At 44.6% G+C, this 22,729-nt stretch overlaps 1 protein-coding gene across 2 annotated transcripts in view; it reads left to right on the forward strand.

The window, feature by feature from the left end:
• The window catches only part of pcm (5'-3' exoribonuclease pacman), an 89,429-nt gene extending 67,400 nt beyond the window's left edge, over positions 1-22,029 (forward strand). Inside the window, exons 28-39 of one of the 2 annotated variants that reach the window (XM_075686027.1) lie at positions 999-1,134; positions 3,066-3,255; positions 7,652-7,857; positions 8,281-8,430; positions 10,776-10,950; positions 11,280-11,337; positions 13,816-13,897; positions 15,100-15,222; positions 18,354-18,399; positions 18,636-18,991; positions 19,230-19,445; positions 19,719-22,029. In XM_075686027.1, the coding sequence (XP_075542142.1) occupies positions 999-1,134; positions 3,066-3,255; positions 7,652-7,857; positions 8,281-8,430; positions 10,776-10,950; positions 11,280-11,337; positions 13,816-13,897; positions 15,100-15,222; positions 18,354-18,399; positions 18,636-18,991; positions 19,230-19,445; positions 19,719-20,081 (2,101 nt within the window). In that variant the 3' untranslated portion in view covers positions 20,082-22,029. The remainder of the gene's footprint in view (positions 1-998; positions 1,135-3,065; positions 3,256-7,651; positions 7,858-8,280; positions 8,431-10,775; positions 10,951-11,279; positions 11,338-13,815; positions 13,898-15,099; positions 15,223-18,353; positions 18,400-18,635; positions 18,992-19,229; positions 19,446-19,718) is intronic. The other variant, XM_075686028.1, reaches the window with a different exon arrangement.
• Positions 22,030-22,729: the final 700 nt, after the last annotated feature.

Raw genomic sequence — 22,729 nt, forward strand, 5'->3', positions numbered from 1 at the left:
ATAGCGTCACCCGAACTGAGATGACGCTGTCATGAAAAGCGCTGGCAACAGGGAGCGAATGCTTCAGCTGCTTCAACAGGTCACCGAAACTCGAGAGATTGCGCAACCTCCAATACTAAGCGCGCGGTAAGATAGCTTACATGATGCCATGCCGGCTCGGAATGCCCACTTTTTCCACACGCGGCCGATTATCTCTAAAGCAGGTGCGCGGATGCGTATGCGCTCGGTCGCGCTGGCAGTGATGGGTAGCTACAGCCGAGATGTGCATCAGAAATCGCGACACGTGCCAACTTACCACCCCCACTCCCACCCCTCGCACACGCTTCGTAGCGTTACTGCGAGATCGCTCCCCTCCCCCTCTTTCCCATCGCTCGCGCGGGAAGGCAGCACTCGAGGAGCCACCGTCTTTCTTGTCTCACCCCCGCACTTTCACTTCCACCTAAAGCACAAAGTGCGCGATAGGACCTTATCACAGCTGGACTTTTACAGAACATGATGCGGCTCCACTTTGGGGGTCACTCTTGTCGCGCTGCCACTCATGATTTGAGAGGTGTGTTTGCAAGCAGCCACTTGTAATTCAACCATTTGATCACCCGCGTCCGTGGAAGTTTCCATTTATTGTCTTGACATTCCTTTGCGGTGGAAGTGAAATTTCATTATATTGAAATCGCATACGAACACACTTCGTTAAATTAAAGTTCTAAATACATGATGTTCTATGGACAGCAAATTATAAAAAGTTAAATACTTCGTTATGTCAAAAATTTCGTTATATTGAAGTTCGTTATATCGAGGTTTAACTGTACTAGTAGCCATAGGCCTAGCGTGGCAGCAAGTAATTCAACAGGAACTGAATTCTCAAATTGAATGCCTCATTTCAAGCTGTCATTTTATTTGATAGCTATTCAAAATGTCACAAACATTTGCACACATCTCGTTAGAAGTTAATTAGCTCCTAACAACTAATGGTTTTGTCTTGCCATTGCTTGTCCTATTAGAAAAGAAGAGGTGAAGGAGGTGGCCAAGTGGATAAAAGAGCAGGAGTGTTCCAAAGTGCCGCGGGTCAAAAGCGGCGCAATGTTGCTCGACGAAGGTGTCATCAAGGCCATTGAAGAGACTATCAACAGAGCCAAGGTCCAGTTTGTTTCCTCTCTTCCCTGCCTGCTTTTTCACTGCACAGGGCCAACAGATAAATGTTCGAGGGCCATAGTTCATAATGATTTCTTGTTTTCATTCGGTTGATATCATTACACGCACCAAATTACCTATTGCAGCGGTGGTTACTTGTGGGCCTATGAATAAGGGCAAATATAATTTCTTTAAAAGTGCGTAACAGCAGGTCTTTTACTAAAAACTCAGGTTAATTTTAAGTATTATACACTGAATGCAGCGAGAAAAAAGTGAGTTCTCCTACTGTCAAGCTTATCAGAAAAGAAATGCAGTTGACTTCCGTTAGTTCGACTCTGGTGGGACCGAAGAAATTGATCGAATTATCCGGCGAGTTCAATTAAACAATATGCAGAAAACACGCCAAAACACACTGCTGATTCAATTCGCAGTATTTGTGTGATTCTAAGATAACCCCAAATCGAACGTGCATCCACTTTCTCTGTGTCAAAATTAGAAAACTAATGTAGAGGTAACTTTAAAGCTCTAAGGCTCTTAAACGAGTGAACACAATCATCGGCCGGATGTAAAAAAGTGGTGGGAAGGGGCACTAGGATCTCTGCTATTATGGTTTTCTAACATTAGCTCTGCCATCCCCTATTCTAATTTTTTTTTATGCAACCCGGTTTTAACAAGTATTGGTTATAACAATGGAATTTTCGGGGCACTTGAATATTGTTATAAGTGGGTACAGCGTTAAATTCACTGCTGGCTAGTGCAGGATTCTCAAATCTATTGAATTTTGCTACTAGCAGCTTGTAGCATCTATTTTTATACTAGTGCTTTAAAGAATAAATACATTAGGAAAATTGTAGAGCTTCACCAGTGATCTTGTTTGTAAAGTACCATGTGTCAGCAGGAACAGTTTGTTTGGTTACATTTGTAAAATTGTTGTCTAGGAAGAGTTGTGTACAAGACTCTCTCCTGACGATTACAAGCCAGCATGTTTCACTTGAACTAATTACTGACCTTGATTTGCTAGTTACGCACCTGTTCTTGAATAGGGATAATTAACTGGAAGCGAGTCCTAATGCATAATGTCTCTGGAAAAGGTTAAGTGAGTGCTGAAAATTTGTGCTGCATTCTGCATCCACTCTGAATACAAAGCTTTCCGCCTTCTTATTGGCTCGAAGTATTCAAGTAAAAGGTGGCAATGGTAGCTGGGTTGTGTGTAGAAATTTTTTGCAGAGCTAATTGAAGTATGGGGGGGGGGGGGCCACAAAGGTTCAAGTCACGAGAGGCAGTGTGTTGGTGATGCTCGAGTTATGTGGCATGTTTATTTTGCTAAAATGGTGCATTTTGAATGTTACAACATGTTGTTCAGTATCATCTTATAGTGCGAGTAAATCTATACTGTTGATAGGTTTCTTTTTTCAGCACTGGTGGTAGTTTAGCTTTCTCGCAAGAGTCTTTTTCACTTTGCAGCAGCTATGCCTAAGGCTGCATTGTGACAATCCAGATGCTGTCAGCATTGCCATATGTGGCTTGCTTACAAGCGCCTTAGACCAACAGCCAAACACACAGTCCGAAAGTGAGAGAAAGCTCTTTAATGAAAAACACTGTTTAGCCAGCGCACATTCACCTACATGGTACTCTGCAAGAAATCGGCCAAAGGGACAAAAAGGACTTGGAAGAAGGTGGGCTAGAGTTTTGAGACCCCTGCCACAGACATGCCCAAGATGGCTTAAGTTCTTAGTCACTTTGCCTTTCTTGAAATTTCTCAAAATTTTTCAGTGCTGAAGTTTATGCAGCATAACCAGCAGGTAGCCAAAACATGCTTTCAGCATTGTGTTATCCTTCGGTGGTCTTTCATTGATCCCTTATTGCTCCACTTTAGTGATCCTTGCACTATCTTGTGTTGTTTATCCTTTCCTTTCTGCATCAACCACGTGAAACAGGACACAGAGCCACCACAGGAAGTGCTTTTGGACGTGCACCCCAAGCACCTGTATCGGCCGGGTCTCCAGTATGGCTGGGTGCAGCCCGATCCGAAGGCCACTTACTACTTGTTTGACCGAGTAGTGAATGTCCGGGAGAACATTGCAGTTCCTGTAGGATACCGGGGCACTGTCATCGGCCTTCTCCCATGTAAGTGTTAACTTTTGTGCCAGGAATTCTGCACCAGAGTAACGAGCGCTGCTTTTTTTTGTGCAACCTGAGTATAACAATTGTATTTTCTTGGCACTTGAATATTGTTACACCTAAACCTTATTTCTGTAAACACCACATTAACGAACTTCTCAGATTAACAAACTTTCAGACGCCCCTGCTGACTGCATCATGACGAGCCCTTTCACTGTCATGACAAACAACTTTTGGGTGGGGCTTCGCCCTCTCGGCTTCTTCACTATGTAGCTTCCAGTGTGCTAGCAGAAGGGAAAAGAGAGAGAAAGCCGAGTATCTTTGATATAACTTATACAGGGTGTCTACCAACCGAGAAAACCAGGAATTCGCAGCGATTTTGAGTAGTCTGGAAAAACTCGGGGAATTTTTGCCTCTATCAGGGAAAATTAGCTGCAATATTATTGAAAGGGTTGAAAGTCGCGGTGATGCTGGCTCGAGTAAGAGACAGGAATCTTAATGGATCGTCTTTGACTTCCTGATGTCGGCTGGAGGAGTTCCAGTGTACAGTCAATGACCGACTTTCCAGATTCCCAATAATTTAGATGGCTTCGCGGCACCACCATGTAGAGTCAATGTATCAGAACATCTGAAATTTCTGACGCAAGAACTTTTTGCCGTCCGATTTTCCGGAAGTTTTGACGTGACCGCAGGTCTGAAATGGCATTAATCAAAGCCACCACCGCTGCCATTTTGATTACCTTGTTGCCTCGAACCGGTGCTCTCGAACGCAGATCCGCTGGCAGCCGTAGCCACCACTGCGGCAACGCTAGCCCTAGCTGCTTCGACATTAGCTATGAAGCTTCTTGCTGTTGGGTGCCGTGTTTTTTATTGAAAGAATTCGCTGCTGTCACTAATGGCACGGACTCCACCTTTGTGGTCCTTGCGATTGACTTAAAAGCTTGGAAAACACGGTGAGTGTTATAATGCCGGTTCCCGAAATTCAGCTTCGCCTCTGTACAGAAATGTTACTTGGTGAAGCATACACAAAAGTATTGCAGTGAAGCATAACAAGCCTGGGAAGGGGCTATTGCTACGGGACACAGTATGTATTCCTTAATTATACACGCGTGCACCCGGTATTTCCTGTCATAGTACAAGCACCGATTTGCCTAATACGTTTACCGACAGGCCTTCAGAGTGTTTTCGAATATGCCTGTGGTGGTTTGAGCTCTTAAGGGCAGCAAATGACATGCACTTATTTTTTCCAACTGGCCCATTTTTTGGACGTTTTCGTGCCCCCTAGGGAGTTCGAAAAATCGGACGTGGACTGTGAAACTGACCAAGAAGATGCTTCAAATGGTCCATGGGATGAACGAGTGGCGGAAGGAGGACAAGAACAGAAAGGACCTGCACATTGAGGAATGAACGGGAAAGGAAGCACGCTGCCGCCATTTTGAAGGAGCTTGAGCTCAAGAAAATTGGCTCTGGTTTATCTCTGGTTAAACCTGGTTGAACTGCGAAAGCCCACCTTGACAGTTTCTATAGTCATTTCAGTCCAATCTGGGAGGGCTTCATGAGGAGTCACATACATGTTCCGCTTATGCCACAGTCGATTACATACACAACACACACACTTCCAAACGGGTTCTCGGTGAAGCGGCGATGGAATTCGCATGTAGCTGATGCAAACTGAGCCACTCGTTTGATGTAGTCACTTATTTACACAGGTTCTTCAGTAGAAACACACACATTTTTCCTCCTCCGCTTTTCAAGGCATTCGGCCCATTGTTCTTCTGTTTCCTTGGCACATTGTCGTCTCATAGTTTCATTCCGCCTAGCACGGCTAGACTCACCTTCTAAAGCGGCTCGCTTAGCTGCTTCGGCTTCTCGTCATTTTCGCAATCATTCTTCTCGTTGTTCCTCTGTTTCCTGGGCATGTTGCAACCTCTTTCTCTCATTCTTCCTAGCTTACTTAGCTTTCGCCTTAGAATTTAACTGTTCCGAAGCAGTAGAGCAGCTAGATTCAGATATAGACTCTTCGTCGGTAACTTCCATGGCGAGACTGATCAACCAACGCGTAGCGCACCACTATATATTCCAGTGAAGCCGCCACAGAGCAAGCACAAGGCGAGGAGTTCGTCATATCAACGGAGAGACCACCTGCTAGGCGCGGCGCCGGCTCGGGGGCCACGGCACACACGACGAGTGGCTCCCTTCTAGCTGCGGCGGGGAGCAAGCTGACATCACGCGTCGTCATAACAACGGAGAGAGCTGACGTCACACCACCTGCTAAGCGCAGCGCCGGCTCTGGGGAGGCCACGGCATATGCGACGAGCGGTTAGACCTGGCGTAGTATTGCTTTCGCAGTAAAACAAAGTGTTGGCTGATGCCGAGATGCAGGTGTCCCTCATCCAAACCAAAATAACCTCTTTAAAGCAGTGAAACACAACACTGAGGCATCGTGCACGGGCTGAGAGTATGTCAGGACAGTTGATGTTGCAAGAACTTACAAGCTGTTGAGAGAGAATCTCAATTGTGACAAAGTTTGGGCCTCATACCACTGAGCTTGGTATCAGTTGATAGAAATAGCTCATATTCGAAAATATTTGCTTCTGCATGCATCTCCTTTTTATTTGTATTTGAGAATGTCCTACTCCATTTGCAATTTTTTTTTAAGACATTTTATTTGCTGTGCATTTTACTAACCCCTCCCTTCTATTCTCTTTTTAAATAACATAAACACTACTCCTTAGTATTCAAATTGAATTAAGTATGTTTTTTTTTTTGTATGCTTACTAGAGAGTGACAGCATCGGGCAATATGGTTTCAGCCCGTCTTGACAATAACATAGTTCTGTATCACTCAGGGAATTTTGCTAAGGCACTTAGGGAAAACCTGGAAAACTCAGGGAATTTGGAAATGTCAACTTGGTAGACACCCTGTTATAGTTGAAGGATGAGAAAAATTTGTGTGGCATGAGGTTTGCGAGACATTTTTAATAGGTCATTCTATGATTCATCGGAAAAGTTTGTCGGAACTCCTGCAAAACCATAGTGCAAAGACCACTCTTGTGTGTTTCTTCCATCTGTCCTATGGTTTAGCAGCAGCCTCCCTCCCTCCATCTTCCCATCATTTGCTGGGGGGGGTGGTCTCTGACACAAGAGTTTGCGCATCAGAACAAAACTAGGTAGGTGATAGAAAACAAAGACAGGAACGTCAGGACGATACGAGTGCACTTAACGTTATCTGTTTAATTTTTTCCACTCAGAACAACCAAAAATAAACCATTGTGTTCATTTGATAATATCCAATAGAAAAACCCAGCACTGAAAGGGTTAAAAGTAGCCACTGAAGGTAAGAGATTTGGCATGAGTGTTCAGTGGTAGTGGTGTAAATACAAAGACTATGTAAGATCGATAATCGATGGCATCATTGCATGAAACTGTGTGAGTATGTTCATCTTGACTGTACTTATTTGCCTTCTCCTTTGTGTTGGTACTTCTTATCAATATGCATGCTCTATGAAGTTTTTTCAATTTTAAGTGGCAACCACATGCACATAGTATTCAAACGACACGACGGGGTCTGCCGGTCGCGTCATGGTGCGGAGCAACCCGACATCACAAAAAAAAGCACTAACAAATTTACATTGTAGTCCAAATAAATATGTTTGTGTGCATTTACAGAAATCGCAAACTTGCCACAAGGCAAATGCTGTAGTCAAGCTTTATTAAACCAGCTTAAGTATTCTGTCATCGCCATTGGAAATCCATTCCACCAGCCACCAGCGTGAAATGTCGTGGCGCCTTCTGGTGAGCGAAACTCAAAACATTTTCGCAGTTCTCAGTCGCGTCTGAGGCCAGCGGGATAAAAAAAAAACAATCTTAATAATAATGACGAGACAATGCCTGTACTTTGTCCTTAGCTTGAGATAAGACAAAGTGATGGCTAATTTTGCTATTTACTTGTTGCTTATTGCTGTTATGGCAAACAGGAAATTGCATGAGCCAATTCAGATTGAAGCGGGCAGACTGGTTGCTGCCATGCTGTTGCGTAATCATGCTGTCTCTGGCGGAAATCGCTATGCGGACTTGCAGGCAACATGTAAAATTACCTGCCTGGCTAAAAAACAGCAATGTTACAAGCGACAGTGACGTAGTGCTTTCCACAACAGTAAAACCTGACGCTCGAAAATTACGTGCATGCAATTGCGCCTTTAGAGTTCGGCTTACAGTACAATAGCTTTTTTTTTCACTGATCCTGTCACGCCTGTGTAACGGTGCCAAGTTGGAGGTCTTTAGGACACTGTCGGGCTCATGTAGCCTTTGGTCTTGACACTTCCTTTCCACCAAAACTCAAATTAACTTCGGACACTGAAAGTTCCAGCTTCTAACAGCATCTCACTTTCTGATTCCTATAGTGGAGAATAATGAGCCACAGATGTGTGAAGTGGTGTTTGACGAGCCGTTTGCCGGTGGCTTGCCCCTGCGGTGCTCGGAACACCATGGCTATCGACTCTCCACTCTGTTCCTGGTGAACCTCTCGCACGGCAGCCGAGGGCAGCGGAGCCAGCAACTCTACCAGGTGCCCGCACGCCGTCAACAGCAAGCGGATTCGTACTCACTGGTGAGACAGTGCCTGGTTCCCATCATGGTAATGTATGTGTGTGTGCAAACGGGCAGCACAGCTGTGAGGCACTAAGTCTGCACCTGATTATAATGCAATCCCCAGCTACTTTCATACTTGTAAGGGAATAAAATGTGGCTCAGTGTCAATAGTGTTATGTTGCTAAACACTGGGTCATGGGTTCGATTCCCAGCTCCCATGGCCATATTCCAGGAGGCGGGGCAATGCAAAAATTCTCATGTACGTGGATTTGGGTGCACACTTAAGAAAACCCAGTCGGTAAAAATTAATCTAGAGTGACGTCTACACTGTCCTCCATAGCTGCGCTGTTGCTTTGAGAGATTTAACCCCATGAATAAATGAATCCACCGTCGAAAGCACCACTATAGGATGTTTTGGTCGACTTCCCTTTGTCTGGCGCAGCTTGTTGGCAACAAGGTCAGAACCAGCTCGGCTCAACCACGGGCTACTCATGCGAGCACGGATAACGGCTGGCAGGACTTGTCACCGCAACGTCGACAAGCAAAAAACCGATTCCATCATTCTCCAAACTCTCCATTTGAGGCACAAAAGGTAAGCCATCATCAGGCTCCACATCATCAATTCGAAATTGACATAAACGAAACATGCAAGTTCTTATAATCATTAGGGGTGTGCAAATACTCGGAATATTCTATTCATGAATAGAATATCTGCTATTTGATTTTTCGGATAATCAGCAAAAAACCCAGCTGTGGTTGGCGCCTTGATGTGCGCAGTGTTCCCATGGCGCGCAATATTTTCAGGTATAAGGTTAAGCCAGGTCAGTGGGACCGAACGAAACAATTAATGCGACGCAGACAGAGAGAACAACAAAAGCAGGACACATGGAAAGCCCGGAAGCATGTGTGAAAGTAGGGCCGATCAGCCCCTGGAAGGCACACAGATCATATTGGATAAGCTTGCACAAGTGCTCGTCGTAGTTGCCGATTGGCTGCCCATGGACTCAAATACCGAACACCCCTTCAACAGTCAACCTAATTTGTTTGTGTGATCTCTCGACCAATCATTGATGAGCCTCCTGTAGGAGTATATTAGCATCAAGCTTTCTGCGATGGTTTGTGGCTCATTATCATATTAGCCAGCGGCAAAGTTTTGTTGTGATCGATTTGTCCAGCTCATTAGGCCTAATTGGAGCTGTGTCGGCAGGTGTGAGTCACTAAAGCAGTCTCGTACCATCATCATCATCATCATCAGCCTGGTTACGCCCACTGCAGGGCAAAGGCCTCTCCCATACTTCTCCAACTACCCCGGTCATGTACTAATTGTGGCCATGTTGTCCCTGCAAACTTCTTAATGTCATCCGCCCACCTAACTTTCTGCCGCCCCCTGCTACGCTTCCCTTCCCTTGGAATCCAGTCCGTAACCCTTAATGACCATCGGTTATCTTCCCTCCTCATTACATGTCCTGCCCATGCCCATTTCTTTTTCTTGATTTCAACTAAGATGTCATTAACCTGCGTTTGTTCCCTCACCCAGCCTCGTACCAAATCAACTCAAATCTGTTCGCAGCAGTCACACAGCACTTAGAAAGATTACAAACCGCCTCGACAACATAAACGAGTGTACGGGACGACCATTGTTCACGCCCACCATCTTTTGTGGTGCATTGCTATCGACGTAAGTCATGAACGCAGGTTGATCCAGGTTGCTGGTGATGCAGGCAGAAACAGGATTCTATTATGTTGATGTATTCGACATGAATGAATGAAAGTACGAGTTGGTGTGACAGCGTGGCACTTTAAAACCAACATGACCACCAATGTGGTGAGAGGTAGCATGGCATAGTGGAAAGGGTGTGCTTGAGGTGAAGGTTGACTGTCTTGTGCCAAAGAGTTGCTGACAAAGTTTTGATAGGACACTTTATCAACCTTACCTAGTTTGGTGTTTCTTTATCAGCATCAGCCCATTTTTATGCCCACTGCAGGACAAAAGCCTCTTTCAGTGACTGAATCACCTACATCTTGTGTCAGCTGACTCTGTTCTATGCTTGCAAGTTTCCTAACCTTGTCGCACCAGCTAGTCTTGTGTCATCATCAATTGCATTTTTCTTCCTTTGGCACTCATTGTATTACTCTGATTGATTACATGTTATCTACTCTGCAAATTTCATGACGGCCAAACTCCACCTCCTTCTCTTGAACCTCAACCATATCATCAGGTAGCTGCATGTGCTTCTTAATCCTTTCTGCTGTCTTCTTGTCTGTAAGTAGACTTCACCCTATCATTTTCCGTGCCATAGTTCATTGCGTTGTTTCCCTCTATTGTGTCTTGTAGTTGGTATAAATGCGCACACGATAATTGGCATGCCTACTGCAGTGGCTCTGGGGTTATGGTGTCCTGCTGTGAATGAGGTTCTGGGTTGAATTCCTGACCGTGGTGGCTGCATTATGGAAGCAGGAGGCAGAAACACTCATCAGTGCACAACTACAGTTGAACCTCATTATATCTGATGTTCATTATAAGCACATGTCCATCGCACACTAATATTGGCAAGAAATGTTTTATATTCTTTCTTCTCTCTCTCATTCGCGGTGTAAAAGTTACAAACAGGGATAAGGTGTGTCAGAAAGGCTGGGCAGTGTTTCTATAGAAGGACCTATCTTTGTCATTCAGGAAAATTTGCAGCGGGCTAGTTGGTTCAGCATAATTAACAGTGTTGTCTACCTTTGTTAAATGCAACCTTGTAATACTTGGCAGATTGGTTTTAACAGGTTAGCAGATTGACTTCACATGCAGTTGTCGTCAGTGGCAACTGACCGTAAAGGGAGATCATTTCATCCGATAATTTGTTATGTCAGTGTTTGTTCTACCGAGATTCAACTGTAATTAATAGCTAAAGCTCTTACGACTAATTTGGCCCCTTCATTTGCTTGCAGTCATCCCCAGCTCCCGAGTCAACCGGCGAAAGCACGTCAGACTTTGCCTCCTTGTGGCTGGGGTTGCAGAAGGCGGCGGCGGCCCCCATGCCCAGTACCCTGCCAGCTGCTCAGAAGGCATCCCCTTCCTCACAGCACCAGGGCACTCCCCTCTCACTGGACGAGCTCTTCAAAGGTGTGGAGATTATTGCATTTCCAAATAACAACAACTGCGACTCAAACATGAGCTTAGTCAGTGCCCCATTGAAAGGTTACTGCCAAGGGGACCTAATTCCGAATGTGGGCTTGGTCATGGAACATTTGTTCTTTGCTAAACCTAAGAGTGGGAAACAACAGACGGAGTTGGACTGGGTTTGATCAGCTGAGTCAATGTCAGCTAAGAGGGAGCAGACTACATAGGTAATGGTCAAGCTGCATACACCATCTTAAGCAGTTGGAAAGCAGTTATTTTCTATTTAGAGCTTGAGAATGTGTGGGTTTCTTATTCTGCTTTACTGCTTGCAGGAGTAAAGAACCAGGTGGAGGAAGGCTCAGGCATTCCAGTGGTTCCGTCATCAGCGAGGTATGTCTGCTGTTCCGACAGCACTTACACTCTGTTTCATACTTAGAAGGCAACACTGTGGAAGCTTCCCAAGTAGTGTGGTGATAAAAGTTTAATTCTGTGTGTTCCTACAATGCATTTGTCCTTGATCTGTGACACACTCTTAAGAACAACTACGTACTTGATGTGTTGCAACAACTTGTGTATAATTTGTTTGCCTTAGCGCTTCCAGTATACGACGTACTATGTTTTGGTCAGGACTACACGCGGTGCTCTGCGGCCAGTGGTCACAGGAATGTGCCGCTCCACTCGTTAAATGGTGCTGCATGTGACGTCACTAGGGTAAAAGTGCATTCGTTGGTCGGTCAGCAGGGGACAACAGCACCTACACGACGAGAGCCAACTATGCATTCTGAAAATGGAGGGGGGCTCGCCCATTGTAATGCCACTGAACCTTTTGTAAAGCTTCCATTCAGTCAGCAACCCCCAAAAGGCAATTGGGGACGGACATTGCAGGAGCCTTCTGTTGTGCCGATGCGACGTGTAGCTTTTGATGCACTGCATGGAGTTGGTGGGAGTGTGTGGCGAAGGAGGAGAGGGCAACAAAAGCGAGAGGGAGAAACCGTGGCCATCGCATAGTGCTTCATCAAATGCCTATAACTTTGCTGTTACTGCATCATTAAAAAAAATTCTTTTGTCTACATATGTTCATTGCAGACCACATATTGGCCACAATGTAACTCATTTTTGAGCTCAGGTTGGTTTAGGGGCCCTTTAAAGGGACACTAAAGCAAAACACTAAATCAGTTTAGACAGATAAAGCTTTGTTGTCGTTAATTTCGAAATAATAGGTTGCTTGTTAGAAGAGAAAATGATGGACAAAGTTTCAATTTTTGAATCTCGCGCTGAGTCCTCAACGCCGGCACGGCACTGTGATGTCAGGGATTCCAAAGTATTTTCTCGTACTGACGCCGGGTTGCCTTAGCAAAAGTTCCTGAAACTCGTCATATTTGATCGTTGGCTCCTTTAGGACGCTATGTAGTCTATCTTTATCGCTAAAGAATTAACTAGGCCCTGCAAAACGCTGGCAAAATCCATGACGTCATAGCGAGATGGTGCGGGAACTTCAACGAGGCGTCGCCACCCAGCTTTAGTTATTGCACTTTTTAGTTGCGCAATAACAAACAGCGTTAGCTGCTACGTATGGAACAGATCAGTGAGTCCATGGCAGATGCTCCACGCAGTACAGATGCAGAAACCACAGTACTACTTTGTCCATGTGGCTTCTGTATCTATTGCACCAAGCATCTGCCACAAATTTGGAATTATAACTTATGCAGAGCGCTTATCAGCGCCATGTATTGTATTTTAACCCACACCAAAAGTTCAAAACATTTTACAGTAAAGTGGGGCTGCAGGTTACACGCAATTTTCACATTGAGTTATGGCTTCACGGCAGCCCACACCAAGCTGCCGTGACACCACACCTCAAGGCAAAGTTCTCCCCCATTCATTGTTTCGGTATATCCTAGGGAAGCTCACCCTATCTCCAGCCCTGCGTGTTGAAGACCCTTCTTCATGGTCACCCATTCTCTTTACGGGTCGCCATTTTACATTTAGTATTAAGCAAAAAGTGCATGTGGCACAGGCAAACTAGAACTTGGACCACGGTGAGCTGCACTTACAACGCAGCCGAAGCTGAAAATTGTCAGCATCACTGAAGAGAGGGGGAACAGAGCCGCTGGCCAAAGATACGATGTGGACGAGTTGTGCAACCGCGAATGCAGTGTTTGTTCATAGATGTGAGCATTGTATGTAGTTATTGCTGCAGGCTATACAAGGTTTTTTTCTCTCTGGGTTGTGCTGTGGGAGGTGTGGGTTATACAAGAAAAAATACAGTATTCATAAGCACCAGTGGAACAACACCAGCAGGGTGCCTACTTGTTGAAGTCACAGAAGAAATCTTGGGCAGAACTTCATTCCTTTAATACTAAAAATAAAAAAAAAGAATTGAGGACTGGTTTTAGATCAAATAAAAATAAAATAAGATGCATATCTCTTTTAAAAGAACAAAGTGGTACTGCCAAAGAGGTTGTTCTGTGACCATTTTAATGCACACTTATCGGCCGCTAGGTTAAATGTAAGCTGTAAAAATGTAAAGGAAAATGAAGATTGTGCATGCACCATTGACGGGTACAGATTAATGGCTGGGATACATAGCGCAAAAAATGACACAGGGACAAGCAGAACACAGGACGAGCGCTTAGCAAAAGGGGAGCGCTCGTCCTGTGTTCTGCTTGTCCCTGTGTCATTTTTTGCGCTATGTATCCCAGTCTGAATGTATCCCACCAACACGCCCAAACTTCTTCCCTGCTACAGATTAATGGAACTGATTACAAAGCTGAGTCCTGGGAGGTGGTTCAATGCAGCATCTTGTGTTGAAAACCTAAAAGGAGCGAGGTTGGGTATTTACGCTTTAAATTGACTTTGTCTTTGCAGCATCCTCGAGGAATTGGTGAAGTGCACGAAAGAGTCCATGGGCGCAGAGCCAGAGCACTTCTGCATTGGAATGGATGGACAGGTGCGTAAAAATGAGATCAAAGCAACGTGATCGAGTCTTGGAGTTTACCGGTGATGCTCAAAAGCTTTAAAAGTTAATTAACAGAGTGGTTGATTACAACATCTAGTAATACAGTCAGACCTTGATTTAACAAAATTCGCTATGTAACGAAATATTTTTATTTCCTGATCTCAGATGCATTGAGGGACAACAGCGCATATTCTTTTTAATGATTTAACAAAGTAATTTCGTGATGCGGTTTTGATCTGAGTTTGATCTAACTAACTAAGGGCCATTTCAAGCATGTACCGTTGCTAGATTTACAAGCCTGTATGGCTAGTAAATCTACCAAAAAAATACAAAAATGTAATCCAAGGCAAAACTTCAAGCCTCCTTGTGTATGAAAAATTTGAGCGGCAAAACTGCCATCAAAGAGCGCACCGCCAGGACGCATTGGTAAACTTGCAGAGGTTGTGGCTGCACAGCAGCTCGCAGTGGTCAAAGAAACGAAAGCTGACGATTCCTTCTGCACAAGGGACCAATGGGGAGGGAGTGAACTCGCAGCGTCGGAGGTAATCTCTTCGTGCAAGTGCAGAGGTAGAGTAGAAGTGGTTGGTGGATTCATGCGCATCTTGCTTTTCCTGCATGTCTAGTGTAGATGGTCACGTAATCTCAAGTTTCCGAGACACAGTGCGAAGCGCTCGCTGGCATTGTTACTGTAAAGTCACAATGCAGGCGAGCGTGTTCATCGAGTGAGATCTGTTAATGTTTTCCTGAGCGCACGATCCTTACTCCCTGTAGTTGTCTCTTTGCTATCGCCGTCAATGCTCCGCCTTTCTGGCAAAAGTGCGCTTTTTTTGCTTCATTCGTGGGCACCAGCTGCGGCAGCTAAGCGCAGTCGACCAAGGCTTCCAAGATTTACGGCACCACACAATGCAACACACGCAAATCTCGGGACGCCACGAGCCACGTTGACGCATTGCTCTTGGCATGATCTGCACCGCGCACGCTGGCATTCTGTACCACATTATTATGGCTCAACCTTCTTGCACCTGTCTTTCTCACTGTAGACTTCAGTTGCTACCCCTTATATTCTGAAATTTCAAACAATAAACTCTCAAACATGGTACAGATGAGACAGCACAGACTATGTGTTTCATGTTCAAACTTCAAATACTCGCACAACCCCGAACACATTAGCATTGTCGGTGAATTCCTTGCAGCCTCCGAAGAAATTCAAGGCCTTTGTCATCCTTCCGAATGGGAAAAAGTTTGCCAGCGCCTGCATGGACAACCAGAAGTCTGCACTACAGGATGCAGCCCACCAGGCTCTTGCCTTTGTCACTGTGCGTCCTTTCATATATAATTTTTTCTAGAGGCAGACGAATATGAAATTTTTCTATTACAAATTGAATACAAATACGAATATGGAATAGCAAAACGGCAGACGCATACAGGTATTTACAGCAGGTGCAATTGTTTATATATAATTGGGTACCATTCCTGTATTGACAAATCCCAAGGAAGACAGCTTACAATCAAGGACAAGGAAGCTTTAAACACGAGATCACTAATTGTCGTTAAAAATTGCACAAATAGCCTTTCAACATTTTTATAGTCTGGTCGGCAACAAGCTTTCCAAGAATTATTGGCCACTGTGTGAAATGGAGTTTTACAAAAACGCTAATAAACGGCAGGCAAAAAATGACACGAAGTTCAGAAAAAGAAAAAAAAATGAGAGCTGAAGGACTTGTGCGCCGTAAATTTATGCAAAAGGGCCCAGGCCATTGCAAGGAAAACATCATTGGTTGTACCATAAAACATAAATGCTACACGAGGCTTCCATCGCGAGACCAAAAACAAAACTTACGTTATCCATCTTGTATTGGCATTCCTTCAGAAACTTTTGTCATTGTTTAACTTCTGATAACTTGCAATACTTTGTTTAGCAGATGGTAGTTTCCATTGTTCAAAAATATTGAATGGTTCATTTTTGAATACAAATAGTCAATGGGTAATTTTATATTTGTATTCTCAGATATTCTCAAATATTAAATTCAGATATTCGCCCACCCCAAGCTTTCTTTTTTTTTTCGTTTTTCTTTCTGTCATTCTTCTTGGCAAAACTGTACATTGTGTCGCATGCTATGTTTCTCAGGTATTTTAAAGGGACACCAAAGGCAAATAGTAAGTCAAGCTTAAGTGATAGATTAATGCTTGAGGAAGTCATCAGTATTATCGTGAACACAGTTTTAGTACTCGAGAAATTGAGGTAAATGTAGGACACGATTTGCGACTCGCCTGGTACTAGCCCAATGATGAAGGCACTCCTCATTTTATTTGTCGCCAGTACTCAACCTCTCATAATAAAAAGATGATTGCATTGCATCATAAGACAGAATAAAATGGCACTTGCCCGGTGCTATTCGATGTTTAGAAAAAAAAAAACTCATTGACGTTACTCTTAACGACATGGGCGGTCGAAAGGTTTCATTTTCACTCAACTATATGTGCGCCACCCGCGGCTTCACGTTTCAGTAGTTTCCTTATCCCATAGGGTGTTGGTTTTGTTTCCCCGCGAAACTCCCAGAAACTGCAAGTAGCAGAGGTTTCCACATCCACGTGATGCCATGGGATGCCCGAACGGTCCACGGCACTTGACCAAGAGCAGCTGCAGCGGCAAATCCAATGCTCTGTCTTGGCTTAGTTTCGCCATGGTCGCACGGTTGTGTTTTGCGCATAAAAACTTGACGCAGTCCGTCGGGCACCGTTTTACTCACAGACAGTTGTAAAGGGCAGGGATGGCATATGCAACGTCGCCGCTCCCCCACTCGGGGGCAGGCGATTTGAATTGCACTAAAGCTATGTGGACCCTTCAGATGCGATTTTCTCTTATGCGAAATCTTTTGTTGGCACGAAAGTAGCATTGTGAGGTCTCTGGAATGGTACTTTAACAGTCCGCATTGACTTAATATTTGCCTTTAGTGTCCCTCTAACCTCACTCAATTCAGTCTTGATTATCTCGATGTCAGTGAATTGAGGCTCCAGTCCTGTGAAAATTGCATGCATATGTATGGCAACTTCATTTCCAACTTGATCTTTTCAGGAGGCTTTTCTCCAGAGCACATAACAGTTGAGCTCACTGCATTCTGAAATGCAAATTTAGGGTTTGGAGCAAAACCTATTGTTACATATTCAAGACATAGTTTCTGAGCAGGGTTCTCGGCACAGTTAACTGGTCAAAATTTCTTATTCGGGTTTTTTTTTTCTTTTTAATGCCTTTGGGTGTTTTTTAATCACGTGGGGAAATATTAGAAAGAAAAGTGATGTAAAATTGAGGAAATCGCATTTTTCTGGTGTGCTGTCGACAAAAATTGGATAAAAAGTTGGGCGTTCAAAAGTGCTGTCGCACTGCGCAGTGGCAATGTTTTATTGATGCAAGGTCGTCATTTAGGAACCATCGCAAAGAGAAGAGGTCTGACCTTTAGATAGCTGTAGTGCCGTATTTCGCCATGCAAAAATAAAAGCAAAGAAGTGATTGAAAGTGGGAAAATGGCATTGCGATTTGTTACTGCTGCCACACAAGCACTCCTATTGGCTGGTGCAGGTTCAAATTGCTGGCCCATGTTACACATGCATTTTGACAGCATCACCAATGTGCATTTCTTTGTCCCAGTGAAGTTTGGCAATTGCAGTAGGGCGCATCGCTGACTCACATTAGTTTCATTGATGCATCCAGAATCCAAAATTGGTGAGCATACAATTCAAAACGGCAGGAAGTCGTATTGTAAAAAGAAAGGAGAGAGAGGCTTAGGTGCGTAATCCTCTCTTCTTTCTGGTCGCAAGATGTCCACCCCTCAAAAATTTTTGAAGAGATCCCTCACGAGACGGTCCTCAAGTTTGGGCTAATAACTATGCAAAGAAAAAAAAGAAGATGTAGTATAACTATGCAAATCGTGCACATGTTCTGTTTCCCTTGGCACTTCTAGAGAAAAAAAGTGAAAAATAGTTTCATGGAAAGTTGAAAATATTCGTTAGCATCCTGCCATATAACTGAAGTGACCATAACACAATTGTGCATTCAAAGAAATTGCGAGTAGATTTAAATGTGGTATTAGAATGACTAGCACGGCACCGTACTGAAGATGTACAGGATATTTCTTCGTAAAACTATTGTTAATGGAATGAGCGTGTTGAATATGTCAAATAACTGGAACTACCAGTGTAACCATGAAAAAGAAAGTTTAATTGTGCAGAAAAACATTGAACATGCATGCTTGCATTCATTCTTACGGTACTTGCATTTCTGCGTTTTCTGCATTTGAGGCCACATTTCCTTTCATGGTTCGTTTTGGTGTAGCTGTTGACTTTCTGAGTGTTCCTGTGCTTTTTTTGTGGTTCCTGTGTAAAGTGTAATGCACGGGCTGCTCATTGCATTGCAGCTTATGCCCATGATTTCTTTTTATATATATTGCAGAAGAAAACGCCTGCCCCTCATCTGGTGCAACCGACTCCTATAACAGGTAAGCATGTTTTAGTGAAGCTGTCATTCTTTCTTTGAGCAACAACCTTTACTGGCGCTTGTAGAGGACAAAAGAAAAAGAAATGTTGCAATGTCATTACAGGTGGAAGGGGGAGAGAGAAATTTCACGGCTACTCTGAGTAGTTGCTGGCGTTCAGAAAGTGCTTCCGTGCCTCTTTAAGTCCCGACTTTCGTGCCTACCTTTAGCATGCCTTTAAAGCTCCGTTGTTTGCGCAGTGCGAGCTCAGCGACCCAGCTTGCCCCTTCCCTTCGGAAACCCACCACCACCACCGTTATGTGGTGCCGGCAGCTTGGGGACACAGTTTCGGATGCCGCCCCCATGTGAAGCATCTCTCATTCCGGACTCCTTTGTGGAGAGCAACCGCCTCCTGATGGAGACGCTGAACAGCACGCCAGCCGAGCAGCCCCTGCAGCCCAGCTACGGCTTGTCGTGGCAAATGCCGAGGATGCCGGCACCATTTACCCGCACACCCTTGTACATGGCGACATCCCCAGGCAAGGAGCAGTACCAACAGCGCCCCTACTTTCCCAATCCCCGCAACGTTTTTGCACCACGGCCTACGATGCTCTTGGTAAGTGTGTTGAAAGGCTCCCATTTCGAAAGTCAGTGTAGCTGTTCAGGCCTTGCCTGGCCAGCTACTCGCCTTTTGTAAAACCTTCCAACCTTGCCTATGTCACTGTCCTAAGCAGTCTGAAACTTTTGGAATGTACCCTATGCACTGCCTTGGAAGTTCTCAAAAAAAAAAAACTACACATTTTTTCACAACTACAGCAAGCCCTTGTGGTTGGGTCTCATTCCTACATGTGCAGTACCAGCAACACCAGCAGCAGCTTCACAGGCAGCCACATCCGGACGCTCTGCTGCGACCCCAACTTCCTGGCAGGTCTCCACAGAAGGACAGGCAGCTGGCACAGAGGGGCGGTGGCCGTCACGCGGAACAGCAGTCTGAGCCTTGTCTTCCACGGCCAGCCACCTTCCATGAGCACCAGCTCTCGGCATCGGCCAGCGTCTTTGTGCCCACTCAGGTGAGGCTCTCCCACAGCTACGGCAGTGGCAGATGCTGTCAAAGGTTTGCGAACGATTGTGGGAATGGTCGTTTTTCTGGATGTTGTGGATGCCTAGCTGCGGCAGTAATAGCCTTGCGCGCATTTGTGCTGTTGAGTGCAGATTCTTCTCCATACAACACACCGACAATGTTATAGCTCAGCAGTGACAAGGCTTACAACTGTTCAAAATAGCAAAAGTAATACACACAGTAGCCACATCACAAGTGTGAAAATTGCCATTGTCTGTTCCAGGTCATGCGGAAGCAGCCTGCTCCCAAGTCAGCTACAGCAGCAGCTGGTTCAAGTTCCCCGAGAAAGAAAAAGGAAACTGCGAAAGGTGCAAAGGACCCACTGGTGGGGGCAGTGCCACCACCGACGCTTCTTGATCTCGACCTAAGTGCTCCTCCTGCAAAGCAGCCGTCTGCTGCGTCATCATCTGCCAAGAAGCCAGAGGCAGCGGATGTGGCCGCACCTTCAGCAAGCACACAACAGCAATCTGCGAAGACCGAGCCTAACCAGACTTCTACTGCCACAGTGCCCGCTGCTGCTTCCCAATCAAAGCCTCCGGCACGCAGGTCGAGACTGGCTGTGAAATTCGACAATGCCCCCTCCTGAGGAGCTCAGTCACAGGTCACATAGTGTGTTTTCGTCATTCTAGGCAAAGCCCCTATGAGAACTCCTTTGTATTACGTGGAAGCTCATTAGGTGCCGCCCGTGGACGCGCAGATCGGATTATACAAAACCAGACTTAGCTTCACTGGTTTACAGTGCACTTCTGTGAGTGTAAAGTCTGTGTAAAGTCTCGATTCCCATTTACCACACACGTTTTAATTTCTTTTCTTCGATTTTCATAATTGTGCTTTGCATCACATACACAGAGGGGTTTAGTAACCCTTGGATCACTGTTCTTTTCTCGCTCTCATGTTGCGATATCTTAAGCTGTGTTGATTTTCGCAGGGGTTAAGACCTTGAGAACTTGCGAGCTGTGCTTGTAATAGCTGCTTTTTAATGATTGCACAAGGCCGTTACAGCGGTAAATTGCAATTTCAAGAGCACGCACATCATTTCCTTTACAGGAAATGCTTATTTTCGCCCTACTCTACATAAGAGCAAAATTGATCTCCCTTATTATGGGCTAATATAAATGGTGATCAATCTAGCTACTGAGTCAGCCGGAATGAAGGTACAAGCCAACAACAACGAGCAGTGGTTATCAATGGGAGCCTCTCTCTTTTGTGACTCTTATTGTCCAATAGATATACCTAAACATATGTGATTTAAATTGCGTACTTTATTGATTACTTAACATTATCTATCGCAGCGTTTTTGTCTTTTCTTGAGCCATTGAAACTCGAGAAAACCACTAAACAGTGGTGTATCTTTTAGCAACTTTTTATGAATTGCATAGCATTACTAAAAGCCTGTTAGTAGATTTGTTGTTAATACCATTATTGTGCGTCTGTGAGAATTGGCATCTAATAAAGACTGTGCACTTTTTCCTGACGTTGGCATAGAAAGTTGTGTGTGATCTTGCATGAGCTGTTTCGTTTTTATGGCGCGCTAAGGCTGGTTGTTGTCTCTTTCTGAATCGTGTCAGATTTATTGATTGTTGTTGCTTTTTAAAACTTTATTTCATACACTCCTTACTGTTGCTATCATTTGTTGGTAGAAGCCAAAAAGTTTCTTACTAAAATTACTAGAGGAGAGTTTGGTGCTGCAGTTGTTTAACCACCATAAATCATTGGTAGTACTATAGGTGCATGGATTTGGCATGGCTACAGATTGGCATGCCTTTGTTGACAAAGCAAATTGCAGATTTTTTTATCATCCTTTGCACTTCAGCTGTGTTGTGTGCTAGTGGCACAAGTTTTAAAGCAGTGGAGTGTTTTACAAGGACATTTCATTATGTTATGCAATTTTGACTCGTACATAAGTCTGAGCACTTCTTCGTGTGCATGTTACCAGATATGAATCTTTCCTGAAGCAACGTTTGCCATCGGCGACTATTTGATATACTTGCAGGGGCCATGTTTACTTGTTATGTTCAGAGAAGAATACAGTGATAAAATGAGTAGGTAAATGAGGCTAGTAATTGCCTTAAAAGAAATTTAACATGACAACGCAAGAAGTTGGTTTGCTTGAACCCAGAAGGATGAAGTTTATACAAATCCATGTGTACTACCGTACCTGTCATTTCCATACTTTGTGAAGCACTGTACCTTGCAGCGGTGTGTGAATTGATACTGGCACCACACTTCGCCGTAGTAAGTCTGGTATGCAGTTCTTTGGCAGAAGCCATGTATTAATGTTCGGAACATTTTGTACATTTCATTGTGACCATTTTTCTTCTTACATGTACCTGCCATTTTGCATGCCTGTGTAATTGTGTATCTCGGCAGCCTGCCGAGAATGTAATTTAAGTGTGTGTTTGTAAATACCAATTGTTTGGAATCATCTTCAATGTAGACATGTTGCAGAAGCTAAGTATGATAATGTGGTAAGCGAGCTTAAATGCACGCATACATAGGGAACGTTCCTGTAAATAAACTCTTTCAAAAAATTGTGTGCTTTTGTTTTTGTTTCTTCTCATTAAGCAGGCAAGGCAAGGTGCCATGCAATGCCAAAAGACGTTTATAATTTGTTGGTTGAACATTTGAACCGTGGCTTAAAGGGCCCCTCACCAGGATTTGGCATTGCACATCCTTGTTTGTTTGCACAAGCAAGCATGGCTTGTAGATCACGCAATGTTGATCATGTCCGCTAAGTACGAAAGGTTGTGTGGCGCGAAAACAGTCGAAATTTGAAAATGCTGCGCACCCTTTCTCTCAAGGGAGCCGCACTTCGAGCAAGAGTCAAGGTCACATGCACAGATACCTCTCCGTAAGAGGCACTGCTTGCTATGTCGTCAACCGTGGTGCGTGACTGATTTTAGAAGGTGCAAGCTGCCACTGGAAAAACGCTTAGCATTAAAATGGAAGAGAAAAAAAAAGTGTGGGGGGGGGGGGGGATGGCTCATCACTTGAACCGGACATTGTTCCTCTGCTCTGGCGAGGTATTCTGCAGGAATCCACCTAGTGGACTGTCCATTTCGGCCGCTGCTGATTGGCTGGGGCCGCTCATCTCCTCCTCCCTCGTACAGCTGCATCCAATCAGCAGCGGCCAAAATGGACAGTCCACTAGGTGGACTCCTGCAGAATACCCCCCGTGGTATGGGAGAAGGCAGGAATGTGGCTTGCAGATGCTAGTTGAAGCAAAGAGAGAGA

The sequence above is a fragment of the Dermacentor variabilis genome, chromosome 3 (assembly GCF_050947875.1).
Source record: "Dermacentor variabilis isolate Ectoservices chromosome 3, ASM5094787v1, whole genome shotgun sequence".
Taxonomy (NCBI): domain Eukaryota; kingdom Metazoa; phylum Arthropoda; class Arachnida; order Ixodida; family Ixodidae; genus Dermacentor; species Dermacentor variabilis.